General features: G+C 31.6%; 2 protein-coding genes across 3 annotated transcripts; both read right to left on the reverse strand.

The window, feature by feature from the left end:
• Positions 1–3,360: 3,360 nt before the first annotated feature.
• LOC101514536 (ATP-dependent DNA helicase DDM1-like) lies at positions 3,361–5,223 on the reverse strand. Its single transcript, XM_027332542.2, has 8 exons — positions 5,179–5,223; positions 4,907–5,096; positions 4,689–4,781; positions 4,512–4,606; positions 4,293–4,412; positions 3,781–3,900; positions 3,595–3,693; positions 3,361–3,498 (listed from the first exon to the last, which is right to left on the reverse strand). The coding sequence occupies exons 1-8, from the start codon at positions 5,209–5,211 to the stop codon at positions 3,361–3,363; spliced, it is 888 nt and encodes a 295-aa protein (XP_027188343.2). The 5' UTR covers positions 5,212–5,223.
• A 13,709-nt stretch (positions 5,224–18,932) lies between these two features.
• On the reverse strand, positions 18,933–24,388 carry LOC101508192 (metal tolerance protein 11). 2 transcript variants are annotated; one of them, XM_004492025.4, is made up of 6 exons: positions 23,991–24,388; positions 22,337–22,446; positions 22,010–22,255; positions 21,820–21,900; positions 21,443–21,676; positions 18,933–19,583 (listed from the first exon to the last, which is right to left on the reverse strand). In XM_004492025.4, exons 1-6 carry the CDS (start codon positions 24,172–24,174, stop codon positions 19,236–19,238), a joined length of 1,203 nt encoding a protein of 400 aa, XP_004492082.1. In that variant the 5' UTR covers positions 24,175–24,388; the 3' UTR covers positions 18,933–19,235. The 2 variants fall into 2 exon arrangements, with proteins under 2 accessions (XP_004492082.1, XP_012568902.1); XM_012713448.3 differs by lacking the exon at positions 23,991–24,388 and adding an exon at positions 23,097–23,136.
• Positions 24,389–24,842: the final 454 nt, after the last annotated feature.

Genomic DNA, 24,842 nt, shown 5'->3' on the forward strand with positions numbered 1-24,842 from the left:
CTTGCACTTAAAGGATGGCTTATAACACAACCAATGTTAGTAGTTCCTTTCATATATCTAAAGATCCTCTTAATAACTGTTAAATGAGATTCTTTAGGGCCAGAATGAAATCTGGTACACACACACACTAAACATAATATCATATTCAGAGACATTTAAGCAAAGAAGGAAATCGCTCATTCCTCTGTACACCTTTCGATCTACATTTGTACTTGACTCATCATTATCAAGAGAACAAGATTGATGGATAAGTGTAGACATGGACTTACAATCGTCCATTTTGAACTTCTTAAGCAGTTCTCTTGTGTATTTAGTTTGATAAATGAGTACACCATTTGAGTTTTGATGAATTTGGATTCCAAGGAAAAAATTTAATTCTCCCATTATGTTCATCTCAAATTCATTACACATTAACTTAGAAAAATATTGACAGAGCTTGCTATTAGTATAACCAAAGATAATTTCAGAAACATATATTTGGACGATGACAAGACCATTCTTAGATGATTTTTTAAATAAAGTAGTGTCAATTTGTTATCTTTCAAAATTGTTGTTTAATAAGAAATTGCTTAGTATATCATACCAAGCTCTTGGAGCCTGTTTTAGAACGTACAAGGATTTCTTTAGTTTAAAAACATAGTCTAAAAATTCAATATCCTCATAGCCAAAAGGTTGTTTAACATACACTTCTTCATTTATGTAACCATTTAGGACGACACTTTTCACATCCATTTAATACTTATGATAGCCTCTAACCTTGTCATTGGGGCGAAAGTTTCAATGTAATCAATACCTTTCTGATGGTTGTATCATGGGACTACAAGTGTAGCTTTGTTTCTAACCACATCACATTTCTCATTAAGTTTGTTTATGTAAACTCACTTTGTTCTAATTGACTTCTTTTCTGTAGGCTTGGGGAATGAGATCTCGTACATCGTTCCTTTTAAATTGATTCAACCCTTCTTGCATAGTCACTATCCATCCATCATTTGATAGAGCTTCTTCTAGAGTTATAGTTTCAACCTTAGATAATAATCCAAAGGTAGATGTTTCCTTAAAAGCGGATCTTGTTTTTAGAGGGTAATTTCCACTACCCATGATCATAGACTCTAGATGAGAAGATTCGTTTTTCCATCTAGGTTAGGATTCCTGATGATTTTGATTTGACTTGTCAGGAATATCTTTTGATTCATAATAGACTTACTTTATTGATTCCTCTAATATACCTCGTTCCTATGATATTTGTAGTTCTGCAAAATTTATATCTAGCTTTGACTTATTATGGTCAAGTTTTTTGTCATCAAACTTGATATGAATTTATTCCTCAACAATCAGTGCTTCTTTCTTGTATAGATTGTAGGCTTTAGAACTTTCAAAGTATCTCAAGAAGGTGCACTTTTTAGATTGTGAGTCAAATTTGTCAAGCTTCTCTTTGGTGTTCAAAATATAACATATGCAACCAAACTGATGAAAATATAAAATGTTGGGTTTTATTCTTTTTCATAGTTCAAAAGGAGTCTTATTAAGAATATGTCTATTATAGATTCTATTATGAATATAACATGCAATGTTCACTACTTCTGCCCAAAATTGGTTAGCATAATTCATTTTGTGAGTCATGGTTCGTTCTATTTCTTGAAGAGATATGTTTTTTCTTTAAACAATATTGTTTTGTTGAGGTGTTCTAGGAGAAGGAAATTTATGTAAAAACTAATTATTTTCACACAAAATTTCAAAGATTTTATTTTTAAATTCATTTCCATTATCACTACGAATCATTGCTATACAAAATCCTTTCTCATTTCACCTTGTTTGCAAAAGGTAGTGAAAACTTTATGTGACTCGCCCTTGTGTTTTAAACACTTTATCCATGTCCATCTAGAATTCTCATAAACAATAACGAGTTCATACATTTTACCACTGACTGAAGCAATCTTTATAGTGCCAAATAGATCAAGATGTAAAAGTTCAAGTGGTCTAGAAGTGGAGACTTCGTTTTTGAAGGTGCAAACACAAGAAATGGAGTTGAATTTTTTTTGACTAAGTTGATAATTTTTTCATTATTTGATTAAACTGGTTCAGACTTGGTGATTTACTTGGAGTATAAGCATTAACAAAACTACATAGTGCATGAATAAAGTGACACAGGTCACTACAAGAAAAACTGTTATTACCTACGGCAAATTTTATCTTTACTCACGGACTGTCCATAGGTAACGTAAAATTACCCACGGATTACCCACGAACACGAGTTCCTAGCTAAATCGCTCGTAGGAAAATATTTACCGACGGACAAGCCGTGGGGCACACTTATTTAGGGATTGTCCGTGGGTAATATGACCCACTGAGTCTCCGTAGGTAACGTTACTCATAGATTTGCCGCAGATAAAATAGTAGATAGTTAGCGACGGAAAGGTCGTAAGTTACATTACCCACGGACCATCCGTGACAAAGTCTACTATTTTATATTTGATATTGATAATTTTATCCATGAATTGTCCGTGGGTAATTTTATCCATGAATTGTCCGTGGGTAATTCTATGCTCCTGGATTGGAATAATTTTATTGGTTACATATATTTTTTGTCATTCAATTTGAATCAAGATCCTTTAACCCTTAGTTCAAACCTGTTGAACTATCCAGTCTACTATTTTATATTTGATATTGATAATTTTATCCATGAATTGTCCGTGGGTAATTTTATCCATGAATTGTCCGTGGGTAATTCTATGCTCCTGGATTGGAATAATTTTATTGGTTACATATATTTTTTGTCATTCAATTTGAATCAAGATCCTTTAACCCTTAGTTCAAACCTGTTGAACTATCCAACCCCCAGCCCTGATTGAAAGATAGTTATCGTACTAAATTGTAGCTTATAAAAAACCAAAAAAAATTGTGATGGATTATACTAAACTTGCCTTCCATGAGAATGTGACATGCTAGTGAAGAAGACTCTAGTCTTGTTAGGTTTCATGTTCATTCTCACCCATCTAACCACACTTTTCATAGCCATGCGATAGGCTTCCACTGTTGACATCTCAACAATCTCTTTTGCTTCATCTTTAAATGAGCCAAGCCTAAAAATTTCAGCCAAGCCTATGACATCTAAAAATTTCAGTAGACATTATGCTAGTGCTAGATTTTTTATTGTCCTCTTCATATTTCCAGTAAATCTTGGAGTTAATTGATCAATTAAAAGGTTTGTATTAAGGCAATCCAAAACAGTTAATAAAATTGGCCATAGAAATACTGAGTTGTCAACCAAAACCACACTTTCAAAATCATTGGAATAATGGAGCAGATTGACAACAAATCTATTTATACACAAGATGATAGAACAGAAAAATTTAGAAATCGTTAGCATGCTACTGCTACCATACAAACCTCCATCTCATCCACAATGGCAGGCTTTGTACGCTCTTGATGAAACTGTCCTTTCTCTATCACCACATGCTCAAGCTTCAACTTGCTGAAAGCTCTTTTTAACATTCGACCCTGTAAACAGACCATGTCATATCCATCTCAATATAATAAGCTACCAGTCATATGTCGTTTACAATTGTACTTATTATATACATAATTTCCAAGTACCTCTACTGATTGAGCAGTTGCGAGCCTGTAAACATGAACATGCTTTGTTTGACCGATTCTATGACATCTATCCATGGCCTGTAAATCCATTTGAGGATTCTGTAGTAAAATGAAGTCGTAAGCATAGTTTAAGTTAAATGTTGTGAAGCAAATAGATAAATGCCAAACAGGAAAAGTCAAAAGTACCCAATCACTGTCATAAAGAATGCAAGTGTCAGCTGCAGTGAGGTTAATTCCCAATCCACCAGCCCTAGTAGAAAGAAGGAAGATTCGGCAATTGCTGTTTGTATCATTGAAGTCCTGGTTCTGCTCATAGGCAGAATGAGAATAAACAAAACATTCAAAAATGTAGCCTCTTCAATTAGTGTTGTGATTAAGAAGACAACAAAAATCTCTCATGCCTATGTTTAAGATATCAGGAGTTGTAACTTGCAAACTACTACAAAAATCTACTCTAAGCTTTTAGGTGTATTTTTTCACGATAGCAGACCTACTTCTAACACATTTTTAAAATTAAAAATACCATTTCTTAGTTATCAATATGATTTATGACTTTGAAGATCATGAAGGGTTATGCATTATAAACTAATTATCTTATTTAAACCTAAAGCAAAACACAATAACAAAAGCACAGATCAGAAAGAAAAAAAAAACTAATTATCTTATCAGAGTGGTGTTATCCATGCATTGGTACATACCTGCCGTTTCCTATCCTCCAGTTTCACTGAACCATCAATCCTGCAAACTTCGAAGCCTTTTTCACTGAAATAATAATCCATTATATCCAACACTCTAGTCCACTGACTGAAGATCAGAACCTAATAGAAATTGGCAAAGGCAAAGGCCAATGAGTTATCTCTAACAACTTGGCAGTAAAAAAGGAAGCACAGTCACAAAAACAGCACTGTAAAGCTTACTTTGTGATTTCGTGCAAATAGTCGTTCCAACAATCGGTTGAGCAAATGGAATTTTCCACATTGTTCAATGATCTCATTCACAGGAGGATAAAAATCTATCAAGAAAGCAAATTTCAGCATAGTTTAAGTATCACGGGTCATGAAATCAGTAAACCTATCAAATAACACGGTACTTACATGAACGATCAAAAGCCGATTCTAGGAGGTCAGGATGGTTACAGACTTTCCTAAGTTGAAGAACCAAATTATTGAGCTTTGTCACAGAGCGTCCTGCATTAAATCAGTAAGTAGTAGTACATAATACAATTTATACACAGAAATTGAGGGTGACGGTATGTAATTTGCAATAGCACTATCCCTTTCTTTCAAATGAAAAAATTACGAAAAAAATTTACCAATTGAAAGTTTGTCATTCAAATATTTCCCTAGTGTCTCATTAATTAAATGTTCCTGCAAGCTCTTCTGATGCTCAGTCATGTTAGCATATACAATGATCTCTTTTTTCCGTGGCAACATTAGCTCAACATCAGACTTCATTCTACGCAAAAGAAATGGCCTAAGAATTGCATGAAGCTTTGCTACTACCTGCACGACACAAGATATAGTCATTAGTCCATCTTGTTAATATAAAGGATGAACTAGCATAAAAGCAATTTAGAGCATATACTTGGGCTCTTCTTTTCTCTTCCAATTCCTCCATGGTTGCTCCATTACAAGATGGATTTGGCATGTTAGGGAATGAGTTGATGGAGAAGGCATATCAAAGAGACATACTGACCCCGGTTAATGGAGTCGCCGACAAACATCATCCTCTTCCCACGAAGCGATTCTAACATTAAACTGGCATTGAATCTGTTGCATTGGTTAAAAGATGCGTATTATATTTGGATTGCATCAAGAAATCTATGATTACTATGAGCTTTCAAGTTTCAATTCACTAGATTGAGTTCTGTATGGTACAGTGTTCCAATATATGCATGTAGTGAGAGAAATTGGAAATTTGGAATTTGAATCCTTTTAGATCTCTTGTTGGAAGCAGCAAATGCTTATGCAATACCCTTATAAGCGAGGACTGAATTAATTAAAAACAAAAGGAGCACTCACCTTTTATGGTTTGGTTGATTTGAGTTTTTGTTTTAGGTAATATTATGGATAGTAGCGTAAAATAAAGCAGTATCAAAATCAAACCATCGATAATAGAGTAAAATAAATAATTAGCATTTTTCCTTTTCAACTACACTACCAAAGCCTGCTATATGGCATTGACAGTACCTCACATCACAATGGCTTAGCAAAGTTGGTTTGCTGCATTTCTTTGGGCGTTCTTCTGTGTAATTTCAAATGTTATTCCAATATGCATTGCAGAATTATGGGAACTGATAAGAGTTTATCATTTGTTGCAGTGAGTGAAGTTCATGGACGCACATTTGGAACTTGGACACTATTGACCTGCACCCTCTTCTATATTTGTGCATTCAACCTTGATAATAAGCCTCTTTACCTGGCTACTTTATTGTCATTCGTCTATGCCCTTGATAATAAGCAAAATCTTATTATTTGTACCAAACACTGCAATAGTACCAAACCAAACACAACACAACAATAGTAACAAACCAAAAGGAACTGCCATATTTCATGAATAAAAAGAATAACAGTAATAGTACCAAACCAAACACAACAGAGTAATAGCAATTGTTTGTGTAGAAACTTAAGTATGCAATAAATAAATTAAAGCATAAATAAAAAGAATCCTAAATTAGAACATGGCATAGTCAAACTGGACTCACTAAAGGAAAACTATTGATGAGAAATATTAAATTAAAACATAAATAGATTAAGGCATGAACAAATTGAAGCATAAGAGAGAGCAAATGAGTTGGGGTTTGCAAATAAATTAATAAACATTCATTTACACAACAAATAATCATGAAAATAGAACAAATTAGAGAGAGCAAACGAGATAACGACACGAACGAGAGTGAACTAGAGAGAACGAACAAGAGAGAGAGAGAGAGAGTGAGTGAATGACACAACTACAGAGAGAAAGAGAGAACTTGTAAATGAGACTTTGAAGTGGCGGCCAGAGAGCTTTGATCGGTGGTCGGAAAGCTCTGACCGACGGCGGCGCGAGCCAAGGAAAGGGTTTTGCTGGTGAGAGTGAGTTTTGCGAAGTCTGTGTTTTTGAGAGAGAGAGAGAGAGAGGAAAAGGTCTATGTTATTTTTGTTTTGTTAGAATAAGTTTTTGATTTCGTATAAAATAAAAGAAAATAGTTAATAAAATTTCACTTTAACTATACCTACGGATAATCTGTAGACAATTTAATATTATTTTTTTCATTTACCTACGGAGAATCAGTGGTAAAATAAAATACGAAGAAATTTTGGTAGTTTAAGTAGTGTAGCATTTTTTTTTTAATTTTACCCACGAATATTTTTAATTTTACCTACGGATTACCCGTGGAATCCAATCAATAAAAATTAATTTATTAAATAACATATTTACTCACAGTTTTCCCGTAGATATTAAATAATTTACCTACGAACTAAGATCCGTGGGTAAATTTCTGTAGGTATACAGCTATTTTCTTGTAGTGAGTAGTTTATATTGGTTCACCACTAAATTGGCTACATCCAGACTTTCCAAATAGCCTTTTGATGAACACACACACCTTGACACTACCGGTCAAGTCTTTTTCACACAATATGACAATCCCAGATGGTTGAAGGCACACTAACACCACTACCAGGTTTGAATACAAAGGTTTGGAACTTGAGTAGTTGCTTCTAACAATCTGATTATAACAATGACTATTACACTCTAAGAAAAACACCTAGAAAGTATTTCTCATAAAAAAAATAAGTGTTTGTCTCTTTGAACTCTAAGATGATTTGAAACTTTTGAGCTTGAGTTCTTGTACTTTTTTCTAATTTTTTGGTGATCTTCTTCTTCTTCTTCATCCATGAGTATCTATTTATAAATAAAATTATGGCTTTAATTTAGTCTTTGTTTAATTCTAAATTTTATCTTCATTCATAGCTTGGTCAACAATGATCTTATTGAAAAATAATTCTGAACAAGATTTTTTTTGTATAATATGTTCTTTAGCCAATTCTTTATTTCTAAATCCAATACAAGCATTTGTTCTAGATTGATTATGTTCGTCATATTAAGTTTATAAATTCTTCATATTGGTACTGCACTTATTTTGTTAAGATTAAGTTTGTAAACTATTCAGATTGATATTTTTCATATATTGTTCATATTGAGTTTGTAAATTCTTCATATTGATACTGCTCGTATTATATTAAGATTGCATTCACAAATTTTTCAGATGAAACTTTATTCCTATTGCTTGTTTCATTATGGGCGGGAACATAGTGTTAGACCGGTTCTTGAACTTTTACAAGTAGGAATATAACTAAGTCCAATTTAGTATTTTGTCCTTTGTCAAAATCTAAATCATATCTTTGCAAATAATAAATGTATCTTCTTATGAGTGTTTCTTCTTGTAAACAAGTCTTGATCATATCTTCTTGTAAACAATTCTTGATCATATTTTCTTGTAAATAATTCATATATTCTTGTGATAAATCATGATCAAATATTCTAGTAAATAATTCATATCTTCTTGTATATAAATCTTGATAAAATTTTCTTGTAAATAATTCAAATCTTCTTGTACATAATTCATATCTTCTTGTAGATAAATCATGATCAAATTTTCTTGTAAATAATTAATATCTTCTTGTGATAAATCTTGATCAAATCTTCTTGTAAATAATTGATATCATCTTGTAGATAAATCTTGATCAAATCTTCTTGTAAATAATTCATATCTTCTTGTGACAAATCTTGATCAAATCTTCTTGTAAATAATTCATATCATATTGATGATAAGATGTTAATAATATCTTCTTCAAATCTTGACCATATCTTCATTTCAACCTGGTCAAAGATTTTCTTCAATTATAAATCTAAATCAAATATTATTTTGGATTGTCTTAAAAAACGTGAATCTTCTTTCATACTCTGCGAAGTTAAATATGTTGTTCTCTTAAAATATTTTTGTTAACATAAAAAATCTAAGTATAAAACCAACTTGGTTCTAACAATTTTTAGAAGAAAAAGAAAATTTTGTTTGTTTCCCTTTCTGACATGTCTCACAAAGAACATTTGATTCGTACTTGAGAATTGGCAAGCCTCTAACTAAGGGTGCGTTTGTTTCAGATTTTTTCATGAAAAAATTTAATTTTTCACGCCAAAAATCATTTTGTAGTGTTTGAAGGGTGTTTGTTATAGATTTTTTAAAAATGATTTTGTTAAAAAAAATCATTTTTTGGCTAAAAATGAAACGCTAAAAATAGTAGTTTCTCGCATTAGCCTCTTGCGATAGATGAGAGAGAAAAACAAACCACAATTGAAAAACACGGAACTTAACTGTAGAGAAAATGATGCAATTACCCCTGCCTTACTTTTGAAAATCCCAAATTGTCCTCTGTTCATTTTTAATAAGTTTTTATCTATTAATTTACATCAAGTTATTAGTTGCATTTTTTCTCTTTCACGTAGTGGCCATTTTTTCTCTTTCCATTTTCTCATTACATGCGACCTTCATTTAGGTTTTCATCATGTAAGTGTTGTTCTCTTTTTCAATTTCTCTACATCGTTATTTTTTGTTTGTGTGTTTATTTATTGATTTTTTAGGAGTACTCAGTTACATTTATCAAATTTTAAAATGTGTCTACGAAATGGTCATTATAGTTTAGAAAAATCATTTTCACAAGATTGTATACAAACAGGTTAAAAATCATTTTTTAAAATTATTTTTATAATAGTAAACAAACGGAAGTTAAAAAATCATTTTTTAAAAAATCTTTAAAATATAATCTCAAAATCATTTTTATTTAAGCTCAAACAAATGCACCCTAAATCAAGTCTTTGCAATTTTGAGATTAACCTCAAATTGACATGTCCTAATCTCATGTGTCAAACCTATGGTTCCTCACTTACAAACATTAGACACTCTACTTCTTATTTATCCAAGTCAGATAAGTTTATTTTGTTAATGTTATTTTTCCTTTGACCAGTAAATAGTATATATCCATATGTTTGACTTATTACCTTGCGTGAAAATTGATTGAAGATAACATCACAACCATTGTTGCTTAATTGACTTATGCTAAGTAGGTTATGCATGAGTCCTTTTAAAAGTAAAATATTTTTAATAGAGGGAATGAAACCATTACCTATTGTATCATACCCTATGATCTTTCCCTTCTAATCACTTGCAAAGCCTACAAATTCTCCATTCTTGAGGGTCGGATCTTCGAACGTAGACTTTTCTCCCATCATGTGTTGTGGGCATCCATTGTCAAGGTAATGTGGCTGGTGTTTTATCTTTGTTGTTAAGGATATCTATAAGATAAATTTTTTTGTTTTTAGGTACCCATATATATGGTTGGATTCTGATTTGTTAGTTCTGAAAGGTGTCTTGTTGTTCCATGTTTTTTGCATAGGACAAATTCTTGAATTGTGACCTTTCTTTAGGCAATGTACGCATGTGGTACCAAACATGTTTACTGTAGGAGTTTTCTCCTGTTCTACAAAACCAATGTCACATTTATTGTTTCTACTAATACCATAGATCATAAAAGCTAGTTTGCTTATGTCTATGCAATTTGCAAGAAATTCTTGAAAGACATTTTTGTACTTAACTGAGTTGCAGATTCTATCCTCTAAGGTTTTTGGAACATTTTCAATCAAAGTTATATTTTTTCTTTTCAGGTTTTCAAAATCCTTTTCTAGGAAACTGTATTTATTTGTTAAGATGTCACGAGCTTTTCTAAGAGACTTAAGTTTTGAAGAAGCCTTATAATTTTTGTTTCGAAACTCATTTAACATATCTAAAAGTTCATTACGAGATAGGTCAAACAATACCTTAATTTCTTCATCAGCAAATTCATCTTCAAAATTAGGGTCAGAGAGCCATCGGAGCCATGTTTGCATGTTCTTCATCTTCATCAGATGATTCATCAGAGTCATCCCAAGTAGCCATCAGACCATTCTTTTTTGCCTTGAGGTAATTTTTTTTTTGTTTAGGAAATTCTAACTTGAAATGACCTAGTTCTTTGCACTCCTAACAGATGAGTCGATTCTTGTCTAATTTTTCACTTTCTTCTATGCTATTTTGGGATGGTCTGAAATCATTTTTGCAAAAAAATTTCTTCCTATTGTTACCCATGCGATGGAATTTGCTTGAGACAAATGACAACTTTTCATCATTTGAGTCTTCACTCTTATTATCCAATTCACTTTCCTCTAAGTCTTTAGTAGCTTGGGAACTAAGGATTTTGACTTCTTTCTAGGCTCATATTCAACCAGTTCAATTTCAGGGGATCTCAGTGAGTTCATAAGCTCTTCCAGAGGTAGTTTGTTTAGATTATTAGCCTCTTAAATATTTGTTACCTTTGGTTTCCATTTGCTGGGAAGACTTCTAAGGATCTTCTTCATGTGGTCGAAGGTAGTGTAGCTCTTTTGGAGAACTTTCAATCCATTTTACAATCTAGAGAACATTGTCTCAATATCTTCATCTTCTTTCATCTTGAAGAGTTCATACTTCCTAACGAGTAGATTTGCTTTGACTTTTGTATCTACTTATTTTGTTCATTGTTGAGAACCAAAACATCAAAAATACTTTTTGCTATTTCTTTATTGCTGCATTTTTCAAACTCTTTAAAGGTGATATCTTTTATGATGAATGTTATGGCTTTATGGTGCATTTTATATTGTTTCTTTTTATCAGCGTTGAGATCATTTATAGATATTTCAACGCCAGCAACATCTTTTGAAGCCTCATTTCCATATTTAACTATGTCCTAGAGTTCAAGATCATGAGAGATGTAGAAACTTTTGAGCCTATCTTTCCACTACTAGAATCATTCTCTATCGAATAGACGGGGCCTGTTAACATTTCCACCTAAAAATTTGTCACAAAAGTTAGTCATAATATTAAAAAATATTTACTCAAACACGGTTAAGTGTTCAACTTTGAGATCGTCCTCTGATGCCAATTGTAGAATGAGAAACACAAGAAATAGAGGTTTTGAATTATGTTTTATTTTAACACCGTGTATAAAAGACTCAACCAAAGTAATGAAAATAGAGCAGATAAAAGAAAAACACAACCACATAATTACACTTCCACGTGAAGGATTTAATCTACTCATTCACCATATAATTATACTTCCATTAAACATCTATTAGTCAAGTTGGTTGTGTTTGAGCTTTTCAACCTTCTAGCTTACTGCAATCATGTTGTTGAAGGACGCAGCCACTAGTGGGCTAGATTACCAAAGAGTAGGTTTAGGTTTTCTGAAAACAATCTCTCACTATAGGGTGTTCACAAAGTTGTAGTCTCATAAATATTTCTCAGCACTAGGTAAAACAAGAGTTAAGAGTAAGAGTGCATAGACAATAATATTATCCTTATTGTAGTGTGTTGTTTCTTGTTCTTTTCAAGTAAGGATTGCATGTTCTTTTATAGATATCTTTAGGGTTTTTGGTTGTTGTCCTGATTGCAAGAAATTGACATGTGTCATGACGTTTCGTATCAAATCTTCTAAGATTGATTTGGCATTAAAAACTTGTCAAAACGAATCGTTGTATTTGATTTTGTGTATCTTGGTACGACGACGGAAGGAGTAAAGGATGCGATGGGCATGTCTCATAGACCTTTAGACACAAAGCGGATTCAGGGTGTTGATCAGAGGATGTGCAAGAACTATGTCCTCTTGGAAGCATAGACTATCATCAAATCATACATTATTTGTTAGAGTCAGACGATCATATGCTTAAGCTATTATTGGAGGCAGACGATCACTTGCTTGTCAAGTTTATTAGAGACATAGGATTAGATTCTTGTTGTGAACATCAAATGTGACAAATCAGAGTGTTGCTTGTATTTTCAAGAATCACCAAAGACGCATTTTAGAATGTGCTCACCAAACTTAACATAAATAATCGGAAGCGAAGTGTTCCTTCATCTTAGTCCAATCACCAGAGGATACAATGTATGATCATACAAAATTCACTTGATCTTGAAATTGTACACTTAATTAGAATATTAGTGCTTTAAATTGTTCCCACAAAATGATTTTGTTATCATCAAAATAAGTAAGGTTCATAGTTATTCAAACCAACTTGACTCTAACACTAGGAATTAAACGGTGCATATTTTAAATTGTAAAAATTAAAACTTTTTCACTCAAAAGTTTTTATTTATTTATTGTTTTAACTAATGCCCTTAAACCACTTGTTAACATTACTTTTATATTTTTCTTGCTTCTTTCTCTTTTTGTGGTTGTTTTCTCTTTCAAAATAGTCTCTCTATTCTTGCAACTCTATACAAATTATTCCTCTAAAAATATCATACAATTTTTTTATAAATATAAATACAAATTAATTAAGTGGATAATTAATTAGGTGAAAAAATGGGATAGGATACGAAGTCCCATAAGTTTAATTTTTTACAAAAAGTAATCAAATAAATTTAATGTTAATAACTAAACTATCAGCCAATTTTCTTAATCCTACGAAATAGTTAAATAAATCTTTTTATTTTTTTAGTTAAGTTAAAAGAATCTTATGTTATAGAGACAAATTTAAAGAATAATACAATTAAATCTCAACTACTTTTTGCACTAATTTTTAGTTCCTCTTATTTTATTTTTATAAATGATAGATCTAATTTCAAAGGAATGTTTTCTTAAATAAATTCAATTTGAATTCTAACTGAAATAAATTTTATTAATATTTTATTTATGTTTCGATCAAATTATTTTGACTCATTTATTTGGAGGATTGAGACAACAAAATATTATTATAACACAATATATAAGTGAGTACACTACTATTTTAGCACGCAAAATGTTAAATTTATGAAATATCAAATTACTTTTTAAAATTGTTAAAAGTCAATAACATGTGTTCATTTTGTCCATTATTTTGTGGAGATTCTTACTTATTGGGTTAAAAAATTTACGAAGCATTTCAACGACGTTCGACAATTTAAAAAACAATTTGATATATCATAAGTTTAAAATCTCATATTGACTTATGCTTACAATTTTAGAGCCGATCGCTTACTCCGCAATATATATAATATTTCTTCATTCCAAATCGGTCTATTTAGCCAAATAAGTCGACCAAACTGCTTAACTCGAAGAATCTTCAACATTTCAAACCACTTATTGCACGTGGTTTTTCTGATGGAATGATATAAAGATGATAATGTGAGGAAAATGCCAAACTTTTTTCATTATCCAACACTTAAAAAAATTTAATACAAGTAAAACTCCGTCCATATATTCGAATTAGATAATTAATTAAGTTGAAGTTATAACATTTATATACTAACAAATGATGGGTGGAGTGTTATCATCCTCTCCAACTCCACGTCGTCTCATGAAGTCATACCCATCATGATGTTGAATTGGAATAAATTTTATATTCTCATCTAGAATCTTGAAGATAGGATATCTGTTATATAACTTGTAATTTAAGAAATACATTAGTTGTATGTGATAACAAACTAACCAATTACTCAATTAGTTAGTTAGACAGTTAGAGAACAGTTATAATGAATATGGATAGCTCATGTATAAATAGTATATTCAATTCATTCAATAAACAAGCCCTACAATTCATATGTTTATGTTTCTTGCACTTGAAGTAACAGTTTTAAAGCTAACAATTGGTATCCAAAGCCTTAGGAATTTATCCAAATCTGAGTGAAAAACATGAGTAGAGTGTAAGGATTAAAAACACGAGTGAAGTGAGAATGAGTTTAAGTGCAAACAATGTTAACTTTACAGCCCATATGCCACATTTTGATGGAAAAGATTGGAATAGTTGAAGTGTGCAAATTCAAGCATTGTTTGGATTTCAAGAAGTGTTAGAAATCATAGAAAATGGTTTTGAGGATCTGGAAGCTAATCCAACAGAGAGCAGAGATCAAATTTTAAAGAAAACAAGAAGAAATATTGCAAAGCTACATTTATTCTTCATCAATGCCTTGATACATTCAACTTTGAGAAGATATGGGATGCAAGAAGTGAAAAAGAATCATAGGACATTCTTGAGAAGTGTTATTCAGGAGGAACCGAGGTAAAGAAGGTGAAGTTGCAGACCTTACAAATAAAATCTGATGGCTGGCTGGAGTGAGAAGTTGACTGAACATAAATTGTGTGAAAAGATTTTGAGATCCTTGCATCCCAAATTTGATTACATTGTGTGTGCCATTGAAGAATCCAAAGACATTTCAACATTGAGTCTTGAAGAATTGCAGGGAACATTAGAGGCAAGAGAATTGAGAATGGATGAAAGTAATGAAATGAAGTATGGGGATCAAGCACTGGCAGCACCAGTTCATAAGAAAAAAGATCAGAAAAATAAATGGAGGAAGAATAAATTCAAGAACCCTAATATATGTTTGAGTCTTCAACAAAAGGAGGAAGTGCAAGTGGCAAATTCAAAGGCAAATAAAATAATTTTGACAAGAAGAAGGTACAATGCTACAACTGTGAGAAGTTTGAACACTTTGCTTATGAATGTTGGGCTGGAAAAGGAAAATAGAAGAAGAATGATGGGGATGAGGCATGTGTTGCACAAGAGGGTGATTCAAACTTAGACACAGTCTTGTTGATGGCTACCACGAATGAATAACCCTCGCAATCTCAATTATGGTTCCTTGATACTGGATGCTCCAATCACATGACAAGTCACATGGAATGGTATGTGGATATTGATACATTAAGAAGCAAGACCAAGTTTGTTGATGATAGAACCTTGGAAGTTGAGGGTGCTGACAACATGTCGATCAAAAGAAGAAATGGCAAGACAATGGTGATTGAGAATGTGTTGTATGTGTCAGGGATCAAAAGAAACTTACTAAGAAATGTATGATGGGCAAAAGAAAATGATATTGAAGGTTCCTCTCTCAAAGAACAGAACCTTTGTCATTAACATACAAACTGCAAACGTTCAATGTTTGAAGGAAGTGAGCTCAGTTGATGAAAACTGGTTGTGGCATTCAAGATTTGGTCATCTGAATTTCAGGAGCTTGCAACAACTAGGAATGAAGATGATGTTCAGTGGCATTCCTATGATTGATGTTCCTGAGAAGTTGTGTGAAGTGTGTATAGTAGGAAAACAATCAAGGGACTCCTTCATGTCACATGACACACGAACCCAATCCAACTCGCTCATCATTGGGTTATTTGGTTCGAATTTGATGAAAAAATCACGGATTGAGAACTCAACCCAACCCACTAGAAATTGATCGGTTCAAGTATTGATTTTGATCAGAAATGACCTAACTCAACTTGGATACACTCCTAATTTATGATAACATTGAAATGAATTAAAAAAAAATTATCTAACCTCTCTAAAATCTTCCTTCAATACAATTTTTGAGTTCTTCTAAAGTAGAGAGATTTTGTATCATGAAGTAAAACAAACTCCTGAAAACTCTCTCATCTCAAAGTTTTCAATTCCTTCCATTTATTCTTTTCTTTTTCTCAAAGGTATTCTTATCCCCTCCTAAACTTCCAAACCTAGCTACGTTAGATATACCACTATTTTTATTTATATATAAAATTATCAAAAAGAGTTTTTAGGAACAAAGGTAGTAATCATATAAGGTGATTTGTCTGATCAAAAGTTTAATTATCCTCGCCAAGGGACGGAGGAGAAGACAAATATGAGTTTTTTTTACATCTAGACATATAAGAGTTGGAATTCACTTTAGAAAAATTTGTCGTATATCCCCACAAATTTTTAAAAATGTCAAATATACTCTTGATTTTTTTTTTATATTATTTTACCAACTCAATTTTTTTTTACCATTTAAAGATTTTCTGATCAAATAAAAAAAGTTTCTGATAGATAAAAGTTTTCAGAAAGTTACCGGAAAACAATTTAGAAGAGATTTCCGGTTCAGAAAGGTTTACCAGAAATTATTTTAAAGTTTTCCAGTATAGAAGCTTAAAAATGTATATTATTAGAAAACTTGAAAAAAGTTTTCTAATTCAGTAAGGGTTTACCGGAAAACTTGTGAACAAGTTTTCCGGTACACACAATTTCTTTTTTTTTTTCAATTTTTAAAAAAAGTAATTTCTTTACCGAAAAACTTAAAAAAAAAAATTTTGAGTATAACCTCTTTACCGGAAAACTTAGAAAAAGTTTTCTGAAGTATATGTTGTGTATCGGAAAACTTAAAAATAGTTTTTCGGTAAAATTGGAAGAAAAAAAAAATCAATCACTTTTTACTGAAAATTTTAAATGATGGAATAGTGAAAAATTATAATTTTTTAAATTTATATGAGAGAAAAAAAATTATTTCCTTACATTTGTGAAAGTAAAGGTTAAATGTGAGGGTGTACGGTAAAACCATCATCACCTTAATACAATGGAAGCCCATATTCTTTTTACTAAATGGAGGCCCGTCTTTTAAAGGATGTGTAGCGCACTTTAATGTAATGTTTAGTTTTTACTATTTTTTTTTGTCTGCCTAACATGTATTTTTTTTATTGAGTTACTTTTTTTAAATGGAATGATAATTACTACTTAAAATTCACATACACAACTATGAAGTATTAAATTTAAATTTAGAATATAATATTTAATTTAATAATATCAATATTTTTTATTTAAAATAGACCTTTTAAAAACTACTTTTAATTCTTCTATATCATTAAAAAAGCACAGCTCCATCACACATTTGGATGATAAAAAAATTATTTTTTAAGAATGTGTAACTTCAAAGTGCCAGAAAATTTAAAATTAAATTTGCGAATAGTGAAAAGGTTAAAACTTGTTAAAATGTTACAAGTTCCGGAAATGTTATTCCAAGTTTTCCAGTTAATGTGTTTTTATTTAGAAAAAAAAAAGGATAAAATGAGATTTTGATTAAAACGTTGGAGTAGGGGGTATAATTTTAGGAATACAAAGTAAACCTTTTAGAAAATTGATGCAAAATAATGTCAAAAATAAGAAAGGATATACTAAAATGTACAAAACCACGTCAGAAAATTGAATCAAGAAAGTCCAAATTTAGGCTGAACATTTGTGACATCTTTTCAAGAAAAGTTTACCCCCTTCACCCATAATTACACTCTACTCTAAAGATGGTATATGTGTTCTGGAATTTGTATTTTTAAAAATTTAATTCAAGCTTATCGAAGTACAAAATTCTTCCACCTCTATAAAATTCCATGTGTTTTAGAAAACACAAAATTTAAATTTTTTTAAATAAAAATTTTGTTCTGATATTTTTTTAACTTTTTTTTATTCACGTTATAGTTATAGTGATGGGTGATTTGAATAACTTATGTAGGTTTACGAGAGTAAAAGTATAATCGTGGAGGTAAGAAATAAATTTTTCTCTTTTTTATTTTTTTTTAGGATATCTTTTCAACTTTCTTATTTAGGACTCTTTGGTATAAATTTTGTTTCAAAAACTTTATCTCTTTTCAATCTCTTTTCTATTTCTAAATATTTGTACAATGAAAATCTTATTTATATATATATATAACTTTAGAAGTAATTTTAATTTTAATCAAACGTTTTTAATATTCTAATAGTTATAATTATTGATAGTATAATTTTTTTTTACAGTATATATAAAATAAATTCAAATTAAAAACTAAAACACAGACAATCTATAATTAAAAGTAAAAAATTAAATTTATTTATTTCTCTATTTTTTTAATAAATTACTTACAGTTTGACATATATCTATTACTTTCATTTTATAAGATGCACTCTAAATTTTCTATTACATTAATCATTTTCTTACAAATTTCTACTATCCAATGACAACTTTTCAATGAGAACTTTTCATCAACATCTTGTAAATATTATCTTTACTTGTCAAATTATCAAAAGCTTTCAAAAATGCATATGGATTGATCAATACAGGCAAAAAAAAATACATCTAGATTGATGAATTCAGACATATATTTTAAAAGACTTCTGAAAACATTGGAGGATAGAAAAGAAATTACATCATAGAATTGTTGCATGCCTCCACCATAAAACTTGATATTATGAATGTCAAGTTGTTGCAGATGTCGTGTGAATCATACTTTCAGGAATCAAACAATGACCATCAAAGAAGAATCAAACCACTAAGGAGAAACAATAAATCAATTAAGGTTCACAAATAATTTTTTTCAAAAAAATGCAGCTAAATTCTCATGAAAATTTTGAGAATGAATTTAGAGGAATAATTAACTATAATATCATATTAAATTTTTATATTAAACTTAACTTTTTCTTACAAAATCAATTTAAGTGTCCTTTATAAATTAATAGAAATTTGTTGTTAATGCGGCACTTGAGTTATTTCTAATACCCATAACTATATAAATATAAACGTAACATTAGATAGGGTACAAATATCTTATATACACCTCATTTAACCCCCAAAACATTAGTAATAAAGAGGAGAAATATAAAGAGAAAGTGGAGAGAATCAACTTCCTTACATGATATGCTTCACAACATATCCCAAATCCATTTCTACATCTTAGCAACTTCTCAGTACTTAGTACAGATTCAGATTCTACATCAAATGGTTCATATTTACATCTGAGAGATGAGACAAGAGACAAAAGTGCGGCAAATGAAAATACACAACTCTGCATTGCTTTTCCATATTGCCGCTAAGAATGCGCTTGGGCGTGCTCGGGTTTGTGACTGTACTCATAGTCAAGATGAACAAAAGCACGTTCGATCTCGGGCAAAAGTTCAAGCTTCTCTTGCAATGATTCACCGATATCGTGAGCCTCTTGTAAAGGCATGCCTGCTGGAAGGACGATATCAACCTCAACAAAGTAGTGAGACCCGAATGTGTAAGCCCGGACGGTATCAATATGCCTTACAGCCTTGTGGTGGTTCCAGCAGAGATATGTTAGTTTCTGAAGATACTCAGGTGCAGCTGATCTTCCAACAAGGGAATTAACATTTTCCAACACTGTCATTGACCATGTGCGAATCGTATACAAAGCCAGCTGCAGCAGAAGAATTGCACGTAAGAAAAATAGATGCATGTTATATGTTAAAAGCTATAAGACGATGGTGAGTTACAAATACGAATAAGAAATGTTTCAAGCAAAATATAGTGCTCGATCAAGAAAATGGCATAAAAGAGATGTATCAAATAATCATAAGATGCACAAGTTTGAGAGATTGCAGAAATTATGATAAGCTACTTAGATAGTTCGAATTATCAGACACTGAACTCCTGCAATTAGAGATTTCTTCTTAAAGAATCACAAATCTAGATTGTTCAAAATATAAGGGCATGGCAGAGGCAGAGACAAATATGAGGGGAAGGGAGTGAAGGGGGACAAAATCCCTCCTCTCTCAATTTTCGCCCCGTCCAATACTAAAGGTTTTAAATATTCTAAATAATTGAAGTATATTGCATTAAATGTTTTGTTATGATTAGGAGAAAATGTGTCTTCTTTCAAAAAAAAGAGGTGAAAATATGTTTTCCCATCGCAGCTGAGAATCCTTCACCCCTGCCACCATCAATCACTTTCCACCAATGTTGCTGTTGTTGAACTCCGATTGCATGCACTCACGCAGTCAGCAAATTGGTAACGGTTGGATCGAGACTAAACAGTTCAGATTTAATGCAGATTTTCATTGTTTAAAATATTTAAAATACTAAGTTTGAAATCTGGATCATCCGATCTCAATCCAACAGTCACCGATATACTTACTATGTAAATGCGCGTTTTGCAACTGCAGGCAATCTCGATACGCTGTTGGAATTCCGATTGCATGTATTCGGCAAAAGCACGTATTCACACAGTCAGCAAATTGGTAACGGTTGGATCAAGTTCAGACAATCCAGATTTAATGCAGATTTTTATTGTTTAAAATATTTAAAATACTAAGTTTGAAATTTGGATCATCTGATCTCAATCCAACAATCACCGTTATACTGATTGTGTGAATGCGTGCTTTTGCAACTGCAGGCAATCTCGATCCGCTGTTGGAACTCTGATTGCGTGCATTCGAAAAAACCCGAATTACGCAGTCAGCAAATTGGTAACCGTTGGATCGAGATCAGACAGTCTAGATTTAATGCAGATTTTCATTGTTTAAAATATTTAAAATACTAAGTTTGAAATCTGGATCATTCAATCTAAATCCAACAATGTAGTTGTTGCCTGAGATGTTTCATTACTGCCACCAATGCAAGGCACCCTCCACATTTGCCATCAACCCTGAGAACCTTCCATCATTTCTGCTTAGCACCCTCCATCAATGCCATAATTGGGTCCTCTATTTCGGTCCTTAATCTTTTTGAAAAGGACTATCAATTATTATTTATAAAAGATAAAGGACGAAAATGAATTTAAAAAAAGATAAAGGACCAAAACGAATATTTGATAAAAGATAAAGGACTAAAATTATATTTAAGCCAAAAAAATAAATAATAGAACAATTAATTCATAAGCTAAAATGCGTAGATTTAGGAAAGGAAATTTAATAAGCGAATATCATACCCATCATGGATAATTTAATAGTTAATGACAATAATTATACAGTTGTTTGAAAGAGTTATGATGAAAAGGACTAACAATTATTATTTATAAAAGATAAAGGACGAAAGTGAATTTAAAAAAAGTTAAAGGACCAAAACGAATACATGATAAAAGATAAATGACTAAAATTATATTTAAACCAAAAAATAAAATAATAGAACAATTAATTCATAAGCTAAAATGTGTAGAGATTAGAAAAGGAAATTTAATAAGCGAATATCCTACCCATCATGGATAATTTTTGTGTATACCCATTAAGGTTTCTATTTAGTTCAGAGCTATAAATTAACATAAGGAAAGTATTTACTTACAATGATAGCACCAACAGGATCCATCCAATCATCAAACCAATTGGCCAAAAGTGCAGCAATGAGGCCAATCACATTAGTAATTACATCAAAAAAGTGATCCTGAGCATAGGCCTTAACAATCTCATTCTTAAAAGAGCGGCAATAAATCATCAGTAGGAACTTCACCAACGTCACTGAAAGCATAATACCCACAACCCAGCGCTCTTGTTCCCCGGTCAAGTTGAAGGTATTATCCTGGAAATGTCATTAAGATAAGCATTATGGCTAGTTAACTAGAAATTAGTAAGATCCAGCAAACTAAATGAAAAACCGTTGTTTTAACTTTTAACAGTTTAAGTGTCAATTTTGATTCAAAAAATGTTGCAAAATCAACTTACAGAGTATATTAATGTGCGGAGAGACTCCAAAATTATTTGCAGTCCTAGTGTCGCCATGACAGAGGCAAAAACAAGAATTCCCTGCACGCAATTTTGAACCAAAAAATTAAGATGCATTTGTAACTTCCTGCTGGCAGGCAAAAATACACAACGATTCAGAAAATTTCAAACAGAATACAGGAGGACTGACCAATGGTTGCATCCGCTTCTTTCCAATAGGGTACTGATACGGGTTTGGTGTTTGCATCGAAAATGCTGTGAACCATAAGATGAATCCAGAGAGGAGGTCCAGAAGAGAGTCTAAAGTGGATGCAATTATGGCTAGGGAACCACTTCTGACCGATGCGTAAACTTTGGCAGCAAAAAGAACCATGTTCGCTATGTTTGATATTCTGATGGCAAACGTCTCACTCTTAGCTAACTTGTCTCGCTCCTCCTGCACACAACAGTTAATATTCAGCTGACGCATTTGACACTTTAGATTCAGAGATCGTACAGGAGAAAATGAAATAGAAACCTTTGACATTCCAGGAATAAAACCACGCTCCGCTAAAGCATCCATTTCAGTAAATCCCTCAAGAACTTCAACCTGCTGCTGATAGTACTCGGCAATGTTATCTTCTTGACCTAAAGAAATACAAACAGAAAACAAAAGGAAATTTAAAACATAGGCATAAAATGCATTTCCAATTAAATAGCAAAGATACCATCACTGAAGAATACATTTCAGAAAAAATAGCTAATCTTACTGAAAAAGAACACTAGACAAACATTTGTAGAACAATCAAATTATATTTGAAGGCACAGTTATGCTTAGAACTTCCATGGTTTCGTAATACTGTAATACCAGTTGAATTCACATTTCTTCCATAATTGAACTTCATTCCGTGAACCATAAAAATTTCACAAAAAGCTTCACAAATTAGAAAACATACAAAGAAATCACAGCACAAAGGCAAGGTAATGAGCAAACTTAGAAAGCATGCGATCTAAAAGATCAGGGACCAAACAAACAACATCAAACAAATGACTCTGGTTCAAGATTCATTGAACTAAAATGCAACTTCCAAATTCTAAAATCCATAAGCTCCCTAACTTAATTCCAGCTTCCAAATCCAATACATCAAAAATGCACATAAAGTCATAAACTAGAAGATATATTAACCAAATTCTAACCACAAGAAAAACTTTTTGTACCTACCCTCTACTTCCAAATTCCAATACTTACTATACTTGGTAGAAATAAGGGAAACTACAAAACATAGCGTACTACTCACCCTGAATTACATTCATTGATAGCATCTTTCAGAAAATTGAAACAAGTTTTAGACTTATTACAAAGGAAAATGCAACAAAAATGTTTACATATATAAAGTAATAAAGAGCCTAAAAAAACTCAAAATTACACCAAAACAGAAAGAAAAAAAATTCCTGCAGGACAATTCCTCATAATCAACCACAACCATTGATACAAAACAAATTGCACATGCCCCATTGCAAAAAAAAAAAGATTCTCAACTAAAAAAAAAAAAAGCAGATTCCAAAACCAAAATTAAATCAAATCAAAACTAAAAGAGGAGGAATAAGTTCCTATAAGCAAATATCCAATTTGGTCACTAAAATTATAGAATTTGTACCAACCTAGTCACTTACATTAGTAATCTTTAAAAATAATTCCAAAAATTTCAAAATATTATTCAGATTCATCCTTTCCTATTTTGTAGAGAATATAATGACATCAAATTAATAATATCTGCGATACATTTAAAACTAAATAAACAATGTCATTTGATAAACAGATCCAAACATTTGCGGTACTAACTCAACTAACAAATATAAATATCGTTATGTTTAATGTTTAGTTCAGAGTTCGAATCCGAGTATGAGTTTACGGTGGTGACACAAAAACAGATCCAAACATATGCATAAACCCAATAATTAATATTTTGCAATTCTAGAAATAATTCTAAAATATTCATAACACCGTACTAACTACTAATTTCATAGAGTCGTACAATTTCAGAGATTCCAGTGTTACTAATTTTATATTGTATAGTACATAATTTAATGTATGAAATATTTTAATTATTTATCAATTTAGAGATAAAATAAGAATGTTTAATAAAAATTATTTAAAAATGGTACAAAAAAATAAAGGGAATGAAAATTACCGAGAACGCCGTAGCAGTCATGAAGGCCGCGAGGGGGTTTGGGTGTCTTTTCCGGATATTCCGAAGACAGCTGAAACGACTCGAAGTTCAACCGCCATGACCGGTCACCATTGTCTGAACCTGAAAGAAGAGAAAGCTCTTCTTCGTTCTTAAGCTCCACCGTCTCCACCATTTTCCCGGTCATTTAAAAACGTCGTCGTTTTCAGTTGACTGAATGAGGAAAATGTAAAGAAGAAAATGGTGATATTTGTAGTTGGTATAATGCAGGTCTGTGCTTGTTTGTTATAGTATGTGCCGTAACAGATTTATTTTTCTTTTTTTTGGTGTGGTTTTTCCTTTTTTATTTTTTGTTGAAATAATTTTTTTTATTTTTTTATTTTTCTTTTTTTTGAAACGGTAAAGTGGGAGTGAACACTGTGGTGTGCGTGAATGAATAATTATGATGGTGAAGGAATGTGGACGAGTGCAATGAGTGAGATTTGTGAGCGCGTGTTACTAAACGTGGGGGTTTAACTGGTGAATTTTCGTGCGTGTTGTGACGAGGAGGGAAGAGCGCGTGAGCGGAGGATGGGTGTTTGCACGATAAATGTGTATGTTGAAGATGTGGCTGCATAGAGAGGAGCCACATGAATCTGAACCAGTGGAACCTGTGTTACGGATTTTCAAATAAGGAGTTTGTGAAATAACTAGAATACCCTTGCGATACACGATTAAAATTATTTGTGATCAATTGTTATAATATGAGTTATCCTATCAGGATTTTTTTTAATATATGTCTTAAAATAAAAATGGCTATCTTATTTTATTTTATAAAAGATACGATTATGTCTTGACATAAATATTTTTTTATAA

This window comes from Cicer arietinum, chromosome 3 (genome assembly GCF_000331145.2).
Source record: "Cicer arietinum cultivar CDC Frontier isolate Library 1 chromosome 3, Cicar.CDCFrontier_v2.0, whole genome shotgun sequence".
Lineage (NCBI taxonomy): Eukaryota > Viridiplantae > Streptophyta > Magnoliopsida > Fabales > Fabaceae > Cicer > Cicer arietinum.

Excerpts from the sequence above, each read along its gene's own strand:
- LOC101514536 (XM_027332542.2), bottom strand. The coding sequence starts at position 5,211 with ATGGAGGAATTGGAAGAGAAAAGAAGAGCCCAA. Across the intron at positions 4,782-4,906 it reads GAATGACAAACTTTCAATTG|GACGCTCTGTGACAAAGCTC; the intron begins GTAAATTTTTTT and ends GATTTAATGCAG. Across the intron at positions 4,413-4,511 it reads TATTTGCACGAAATCACAAA|GTTCTGATCTTCAGTCAGTG; the intron begins GTAAGCTTTACA and ends AATTTCTATTAG.
- LOC101508192 (XM_004492025.4), bottom strand. The coding sequence starts at position 24,174 with ATGACCGGGAAAATGGTGGAGACGGTGGAGCTTAAGAACGAAGAAGAG. Across the intron at positions 21,901-22,009 it reads AGAAGCGGATGCAACCATTG|GGAATTCTTGTTTTTGCCTC; the intron begins GTCAGTCCTCCT and ends AATTGCGTGCAG. Across the intron at positions 21,677-21,819 it reads TCCGCACATTAATATACTCT|GATAATACCTTCAACTTGAC; the intron begins GTAAGTTGATTT and ends TGACATTTCCAG.